This window comes from Cephus cinctus, unplaced genomic scaffold, assembly GCF_000341935.2.
Source record: "Cephus cinctus unplaced genomic scaffold, Ccin1 Ccin1_scaffold0002, whole genome shotgun sequence".
NCBI lineage: Eukaryota > Metazoa > Arthropoda > Insecta > Hymenoptera > Cephidae > Cephus > Cephus cinctus.
Window position 1 is genome coordinate 11,970 of NW_014332754.1, and position 9,618 is coordinate 21,587.

Consider the following 9,618-nt stretch of genomic DNA (forward strand, 5'->3'; position numbering starts at 1 on the left):
ACAATCGGTAACTTATAAAATATTCGACAATTCCAAAGCACTAAATTACCACAAAACGCAATTAATTACAATATATTCAATACTCTGCGATAAGAAGAGAAAAACGAAATAAGATAACGGTATCCGGCACTATCGTCCTTTTACTTAGAGGGACTGGGACAACATTCAGTCGCGGTAAGCGAGAAAATTTGCCGTCAAGACAAAGCGCCTAGACGGGATTACTTCAATTAAATTCGCCAAAATCTCCAAAATAACGGTAACGAAAGGTGCTCACCAAATATATCAGGTATGGAATCAAGGAAATCGGTCCTCAGACTTCCTTCCTTCCTTCCTTCAATATTATATAATATAAGTGGTAGAATTCGGTAATCTCAATGGGTCAAACCCGGCTCGTCTTTCCACTCGGAATTACTGCACGCGACCACAAGCTAAGATGCTCTAAACGTAAGTGAACGAGCCGGAATTCGTCGCTAGAGGAAGAGCCCTAGGGGCCCCCCTCCATAACTTATTAATTCCTAATTCGCACGGTAGAGCGATAACACAATATAATAATATAGAATAGGTAAATCTAACGCTTGACGGTAGCCAGAGACGAAGCATTAGGCGCTAGAGTCCGAAGGTAGGCGGAGAGAGCCGAGCTGAGCGCGGGAATCCTTGGTGCGGCCGATCGTGAGTCCTCGGTGCGAGCAGCAGGATCCAGCGAAGAGTAGGCCCTGGTTTCTTCTCCGGGGGCCACTGATAACAGGAGCGCTAGGGAACGTTCGGCGACTGGGCGGCACGATAGAGGATTATCCTTTCCTCCTATCGGCGGCACGAGTGGCGAAGGCCCTTTTTGCGGTCCGTATGGGCGGCCGGCAGAAGCGAAGGCTCCTTTTTTGCGGGTCTCCTTGGCTCCACGGAAGTCCTCCGGAACGAACAGCAGTTTGGTAGTGGTGTAGACGTCGATTTGCCCAGGACGGTAAAGAAGGTAGGCGAGTGCGAATAGGAAAGCTCAAAAATAAAAATAAAAACGAAAAAGCAGAAAAGCGAAAAAGAAACAAGCAGAAAGGACGATAGGCGGAAACAGAATGCATAAACGATAAGCGAGACAAGCAAAGTCGTCTTTGGAATGTCGGGTGACTGACGTTTGGAGGATCGTTGCAGGTGGATTATGTCTTTTCCACTACTCCTAGCAGTCTTTGTGACTGAATTTTCCGAAATTCACGTCACACTACATATAGCATTTCAATGGGTAAAATCCATTTGCAGGTGGCTTTTTAATGCGGTTTTGAAGTGCTATTTTCCGCAAAAATATTCTACGACACCAATCAATTATCAAAAAAAAAACAGAAATAATGCCAAAGGAACAAGAGTATTTATAATTAATTATTCGATCAAAAATGTTACAATGTAAGAACATATTTCGTATTTGAACCAGAGATGAGTAGGTTATATGCTTTCTGTGGAACGTATCAACGGCATAAAAATAGACACGACTGTATAATATAATAAAATGTATATAGTATAATATAATCATGCATTTGCTACATTCCAAGTTAATTAATAGATTCAATAAGCACTGTTCATGAATAAAAAAAATTAATAATAATCGGGTTTCGAACCCGAGACTCTCGTACGTTGACTCGTTACCATGCACGTATGATATTTAGTTGCCGTGACGTATAGATTGGGAAAGCTGTATTTCAGTTGTTATACACGTTTGGAGTTTGCTTAGAGTAGTCTGATATATACGCTTGACCAATCACAAACGTGGGTATGGTTCGAGGCATCTCCGTCCAGGTGACGCGTCGACAATAGAAAACACACGCTTTACAGTGCCACCCGGTATAATCCATGCGTCTCACGGAGCTCACGAATATCACGCGTACGCTTGACCAATCAAAAACGTTGGTATGGTTCGAGGTATCTCCGTCCAGGTGACGCGTCGACAATAGAAAAGACATGCTTTACAGTGCCACCCGGTATAATCCATGCGTCTCACAGAGCTCACGAATATCACGCGTAGTATATCTATATATACTCGACCAATCAAAAACGTGGGTATGGTTCGTCGGCCCTCCGCTCAGGTGGCGCGTTTACTCCAAAATAAAATTGGTTTCAAGAATATCGGTCCATTGGCAATCTCCCTACTCATCTCTGGTTGCACCACCCGCACTTGAAAAAGGATGTATAATGGGAGTATGATTTTCAGCTTTCCACACGTACTCTTCATTTATAAAACTATCGGACTGTTCATTTTCCTCATCAGAACTTGACGGAATCCTCCGGCAACGTTTTCTAGTACGTCGTACCTCAATACTTGAATCCGAATCAGGATACTCAAAATCCATTGGGGCAACTAAATTTTGAATTATATTATAAAATAAGATAATTTTCGAAACTCGGATTTCTTGAATTTAAATATAGATTGAAAGTACTTACTCATAGTGACAGTTTGAAAGATTTTCACAGAAAAAGAAAAACTTTTTTAGATGACTTTTTTTAGATTTTAAAATACACTGATGTATATTAAACTGAATGAATTGAAACGCTCTCACAAATGATTAAACGTGATCTGTCCCAATTAAAAGATATTTTCCGACTAAATACAAAAAAAAAAAACAATGTAAGCTAGCGGAATATTCCGCGCTTGGTGATAGTCGACTGTCACGGTTCGCAGAATATTCCGCTCAATGATTCAAATCGGATCAAATCAATAAAATCTAAAATCAATAAAAATAAAATCTAATTATCCATATATCAAGCTACAGCTGTGCCAAATATAAACTGTCCGACTCGCTTTTTTAACTAAAGCCTAATGAAGGCTTCCCCTACAAAGTGACCTTTCATGTTTAATGTCACGATTTTGAGCATTTGTCTAAATTTGTAATTCAAATGGTATAGAACTCCCGCAATTTACTTGAAGATGATCTAATCCAATTGTTACGTCTCGACGAGAGAAAGAAAAAACGAAAGTTTTTGATTTTTCGCTTGTTCGATTTTGCATATCTTAGAACCACATCTACTCGATTTTCGTTTGTATTCATTGGTTCATGTCACATATGTAAGTGGTTTAACAATATGTAGTTTGAGGAGGCTATAATAAATATTTGAGACTTTAGTTGATATTACGGTTATGTTGTCTTTGTTGGGTACGAATGTGTAGTATACCCACAAATTTCCCTGTTACAGATGCATGCATATGTATGACATTACAATGTCAGGTGGGTAACATATAAGGATTTTATATGTGCTCGTTAGTTCGTGATTAGCATAGCGAGTGAGTGTTGTTTGTGTGGTGTTACAGATTAGTGTTTGTTTAATATTATTTACAACGAGGCGATCCGGAGAAGAATGAAACAGTTATGAATTTCGTGAAAGATATGCAAATGTGATAAAGGAAGGTATCTGGATTACTGATTTATTGTCAGATAAACGTGAACTTCATGGCGCCTTAGGGCACGCTATATGCTGCGCCTAACTTCTTACTTCACAGATGATTCTTTGACTTACATTGTTTGAGTTTAATGGCTTTTGCTGGTTAACAAAACGCAAGGCTTAACTATTCAATCCCAAGGGCTGAGTTGTCGCAAATTTCTTAGGATAGCTTGGACGTAGCATTCGAATTGCGAGCAATCCCACTTCGGCACAACACACCAAATTATTTCAAGAACTAATCTGCAAACTACAGAAGTGCGTTTTTCACGAATAATTTAAGATTAATAATCGTCTAATTATGGATATTCTGTTTTTTATACCGAATGTGACTTCCTTTCAGATGGAGAGTGGGGATATGACCATTGTGGTTCCTTTGTTTTCATACATGATGCAAGTTCGTGAGAAGTGATAATTTGCGCGTGTGTAAGAGTCTCTTTGATAAAGGAGTGACAAGTAATTATATGACTGTAGGAATGTTCTTTGCTCTCTGAATCAGTTACATGACTTATTAATGTAGAATCATGGTCAATTACTGGTAAAAATAAGAATTTCAGTGGGATAAATCAAATGTCTTATTTTTATATTTCATTGTGGGTACATCGTTCAAACTTTACCTACTCGTCTCCGACTGAGTAAGCATTGGCATTTCCATCCTCAATTGTGCAGTCCCCAGATAACACGTATGTCTCGTAATCGATTTTAATCCATTCAGTGCCAACGACGATATACTGTTGTGTATGCAGTGGCGCCTTACTAATCGCATCGTGAGAGGACTGTCCCAAAATAAATTTATAAAACGTAATAAATGGTTTAATTTCTCTTCGGAAGCCCTATGTGAGATGTTCCATGTTTATAAATTTTGTAAATATCATTCTTACTTTTTGATGTGTAAACATCTGTATTATCGTACTTCAATAAATTAATACGTACAGCTAATTATGGTCAAAAAAGTCTATTACTTGATGTTATTTCGCATATTTTGAATAATGATGGACCATTGCAAATTTTTCTTACTGGCCCTGCCGGTTGCGGGAAAACATTTGTGATCAACCTACTAAGAGAAATTTACAATAGATTTTGTCATACCCATGGTTATTGCAATGCATATGTGACATGTGATGTCACATGATATTTAAATGAATACAGTCAAAAATTTTAGCTATCATAAACCTATAATTTCATGTATTAAAGAAATTGAAGACAAATAAATTCCGAATTAAAATTAAAACACAATTTCTTGTAAAAAAAAATAATTTGCAACTATAAATAGTTTCCCGCACTGAAATTCCTACAACATGTTTGCACATCATTCGTGAGTACAATGGCACTCACACATTTTTTTTTTTTCTTAATTATTTTCTCAAACCTTACTAAGTTACATGAAATTGGTTTGGTATTCTTCGTTTAACACTAGATTGCTCAAGGAAGTCATTTTACTGCTTTTTAATTTCAATTAGAAAAACAATGATGTATATAATGACACAATTTCTTAGAATTTTGTGACTTTTTGTACAACATACACTACCGGGCAAAAGTTTAGGTTTGCGTCGCTTTCTTTGTAACGCTCCCATGATTGCAGTTTAAGAAACATCACATTTAGAAGCAATTTTTCGCGTTGAATAACCTTCTTTGTGTAATGCCACAATGACTGCTCGTGTCTCTACACTCAGCTCTGCTTTTTGACCTATTTCTCTACGATTGACACATAAAATATGTAGTTTTCTTCACATTTCAATAATGAGATAATATTTGTCGAATTACGTCAATTTAAATATAATTTTTTCTTTAACAGTAACGATTTTCAATATGAAAAATGTTCAACTTACCTTTTTGTAATGAAAAATATGAAAAACAATTGGAAATAAAACTTTTGGAAAGAGCTCTCGAGCATTAGGATGTTACGCGTAATATGCACTAGACGCATCGAAAGAATGCAGCCTGTCATAACAAGTTTGTGCTCGATCTATGCGTCTCCCAACGCGCCAAACTTCCTTCTACATTCTGACCAGTAGCGTGTATCGACTTGTTATAGGGAAGACGCACGTGCTTGACAAAATTCACTGAGTAGCCGACTTAATTGTGTAGAATTCAAAAATAAAGCAAGTGAACTTAAATTTTTTACCGGTAGTGTATAAATGCGTTTATTAATAATTGTAGTTACCTCCTCCCTCCTTCATTTCCGGTATATATTGTGACGTTATTTTATACCGTCACAAGACTCTGGAAGAGTAACTCGCGTGTTTCAATGGCGGGACGCAGTTCCGTCCCTTTTTCTGGCAACCCAGCACGATACCGGCTAAGAACTCCAGACTCATAGACTAGCTATCGAACCCTAAGCTAATTCCAAATTGTACATTATTTCATAAATCGCGAATACGACACCTATTATTTAATAGTTCTGGCTTATTGTAATTTTCTAAAGCGCAAAGTCTCGTGACCCTGGAGACCTAACAGAGAGAATCCGCGTGTTCTCGCTTCTCGGGAACTCGTGTATCGTCGCGTGTATTGTAACGTGTTCGTCTCGCTTCTCGAGAGTTCACGTATCGTTTTGCATTTCTGTATTTCGTATCTGGTATGTTGTATATTATATTTTGTATTTCGTCAATGGAATCTTGTTAAGATTATTATTTCACTTGTTTCGGAATTTCATAATTGTTAACTATTGCATTCTAAGTTTGTCCTGAATAAAAGGACAGTTGTTATTGTTTTCTATATCGGGTTCTCACTCTTCTTTCCTGGCTACCTTACCAACACCTTGGCGTTCCCTGCCCCTCTGCCATTCCCTCATCTGAGTTAGTTCGGTTGCCGTACTCTATTCTTTTCGGGGATTTTCGTAGTCTCGTTACGTGACGCAACGGTGCGTCTGGCGCCCAGTCGGTGACTTTCGGTATCGCGTCCCGGGGGAATAGAGCATTATATTTGTGGCGTAAAACGCGTCGGGATAGCTGCGTCTCGGCTAGTAGACTTTGGGGTTAGATTACGCTTTAGTCTCAGTTTTATAGCAATGGCGAATAAGTTGAAGTATAAAAATTGCGTCACAATATATATGTGTGTTATACCTATATTGCTTAAAAGCAGTCATTTTGACTGCTTGGGAAATTTTAAATAATCAAATGACGATGTATTGAAATAACAATTTTTATTTTTTTTCGATTATCGTCACATGATAACATACAAGTACATGATAAATTGTCGATTTGGGCGTATACTTGATAAGTCACAGTTGCTCAATAAGCTAACGTAGTACTTGTTATTCGAATCTTTATGCAGTGATACTTGTGCTAACAAGTTGTCTATTTTATTTCTATAACTTGTTATATAACTGTAAATAATATAAAAAATATTAAAAATTAATTTAAAAAAAATTTCTTTACACTGTAACGGATTACCGATTGAGATCAATAATACTTCGTCAAACAGACGCTCTATGTCAAGACACTCGCTTTTGTTATTCCCTTTTAGTTACTTGTCATGTAAATTAATAATCCAACCGTGTAGATCTTCCCTTTTGCCTCAAGACACTGAGGAAGGCATACGTGTCACTTTTGGAGCACGACAGGTAGACTAACGTATTTATTAAACTTATAACGTTTTATTCAAATATAGGCATCTGATTAGTTTTCCTTTTTGTTATATATTATATAGTGAAATTGCCGAGGCAATAGGATCTTTTATTTCTCTATAACAACATGGACGAGACTAATTATATTTACTGAATCACCAGAAGAATGATCATATCGGGAATACAGATCTCGAGCGAGCTCCAAATACAACCAAGTACCACGGAAATAGCATAATATAAAACCACAATTGTGAAGATGTATATTTGTTCATGTGAGTACATTGTATTGTATGATATAGTATCTCTATGACGAAGCGAGGTGAGATTTGCGAATTTAGTATATAAGTCGACTCCATGATACATCGATATCAAATTTAATTTAGACATGCTTATATGATTCAAAAAAGTAATCATCGATATCAGTTTATTTTTATACCATATTCAGTTATAGTTCATTATTTTTGTTAAAAATATGAATATTATTAGAGAATATTATACTATATGAATCGAACATAAAAAAGATTTTCTGTCATTTTCAATAATGCTTGTCTGTGAGTTGTAATTCTTGAAATTCGAATTTAATAATATATTATAACACATTAGTTATTCTTTCACAATACAGTCATTTTGACTGCTTTGGGCAACACAGGTATACATATACTAACAAGGAAACCCCCCCAACCCGACCCCACCGATTTCAATAATTTTTTGATATGTTGTAGTACTCGACAAAATAAGAGACACGTATTTTTTTTTTGTGCTGAAATCCACTTTAAAGGGGTGAAAACGACTCCTGAAATTCACCCCCGAAAATCGTTTTTTCATCATATCTCGACTTCTAATTAATATTTTTTAATAAAACCAAGTGGAAAATATTTGTCATAAGAAGTCGAAGATATGAGGTTTGTTAATGACCCAAGGGGTTGCAACCCTTATTTTATATTTTGAAAAAACTATATTTTTTATGCTTTTTTTCTGCATAAAAACCGGGGTATGGGCTCAAAAAAATAAAGAAAAGCGTTTCCATTAACTCTATCAAATATTTCAGTTGGGGTGTTTCAGGATTTTTCAAAGGGATAAAAACCACCCCTAAATTTTACCCCCGAAAATTGTTTTGTATCATATGTCAGATTCTAATTGATATTTTTTAATAAAACCAAGTGGAAAATATTTGTCATAAAAAGTCGAAGATATGAGGTGTGTTTATGACCCAAGGCGTTGCAACCCTTATTTTATATTTTGAAAAAACTATATATTTTATGCTTTTTTTCTTCATATAAACCAGGGTATGTACTCAATATTTATTAATATTTTTTAATGAAACTATGATTAAAAATTATTTTTATAAGATTTATTTCTTTTTCTTCTCTTTTTATAATTAATTGTAAGTCACAGTATTTTATTCTTCAAAGTGTTGACAATAATGATTATCTTCAAAAAAGTGCTTAAAACATAAAGACTTCATTGCACTTGCAACTCCTTCAACTGCTAATGTTCTTCCAGAATGCATTTCTAATTGGAACCCACTCTGATCTGAATTATATAAATTTTCAATTCCAATTGATGATATAGAAGATTTCACATCAGCAACAAACATATCAGCCATCATTTGGAGGCCTAAAGTATTTTCCAATGTTTTCCTAGTAATAAATTTATTTATTTTTCTAGACACTATTCTGTGAGCCTTTTGGAATTTCGCTAACCAATTTTTAGAAGCTTTAAATCTTACATCTTCAGATCCAATTTCTTTTTGAGCTTGTAACGCCCATCTCCGTATATCGTGATCGTGAATAATTAAACCACTTTCAACAGCAGCTTTAAAGTTATCAAGTGTGTATTGACAAATCCGTGCAATTTTTTCTCGATACGTGCCACCTTTATTAATGTGAGCCCAACGTTTGAGCTGACTGATTGATGAGACTTTTCTGAATCTTCTTTACGCTGTTTCAATACTTAAGTTTTTTTTCCCACTTCTCCAATATTCTACAGCTTTTTGTTTGTAATCAAAATTGATGTCTTCAGTATCTTTCGTACACTGATTTGTTGGTGCAACGTCAGGATCAGGAAAATGATGTTGAACTTCATCCTCAACTATTTCAGCATCACAATCCTTATATTCTTCCTCAAAATCCAAAGTATCCTCAACAATCGTATCAACTTCATTGAAGTCATTTCTTGCATCGATTAATATTTGTTTCAATTTTTCTGACAACTCAATTTCTTTATAATTCGTCACGCTATTGGGTATTTGTAAAGTTTGAAAATACGCTAGTAATAAATTCGCTACATTTAAGGGATTAATCTTCATCTTTGAATCTAAAATATAAACATTAAATAATAACTCTTTATTACGATGATTAATAGGTGTAGAAATATAAATTACAAAATACTCACATAACTACCTAAAAATTAGATTGGTTGTAAAAATATCCGCACCACGTATGATATATTATAATGTTTTGTGTTTAACAATGACAGATATATATACTGTGACGCAAATTTTATAATTTAACTTATTCGCCAGTGCTATAAAACTGAGACTAAAGCGTAATCTAACCCCAAAGTCTACTCGCCGAGACGCAGCTATCCCGACGCGTTTTACGCCACAAATTTAATGCTCTATTCCCCCCGGGACGCGA

General features: G+C 35.7%; 1 protein-coding gene across 1 annotated transcript; it reads right to left on the reverse strand.

The window, feature by feature from the left end:
• Window positions 1-8,892: 8,892 nt before the first annotated feature.
• On the reverse strand, window positions 8,893-9,397 carry LOC112493989. Its single transcript, XM_025082585.1, has 2 exons — window positions 9,374-9,397; window positions 8,893-9,295 (listed from the first exon to the last, which is right to left on the reverse strand). The coding sequence occupies exon 2, from the start codon at window positions 9,285-9,287 to the stop codon at window positions 8,916-8,918; it is 372 nt and encodes a 123-aa protein (XP_024938353.1). The 5' UTR covers window positions 9,288-9,295; window positions 9,374-9,397; the 3' UTR covers window positions 8,893-8,915.
• Between the last annotated feature and the right edge of the window lie 221 nt (window positions 9,398-9,618).

Excerpts from the sequence above, each read along its gene's own strand:
- LOC112493989 (XM_025082585.1), bottom strand. The coding sequence starts at position 9,287 with ATGAAGATTAATCCCTTAAATGTAGCGAATTTATTACTAGCGTATTTT.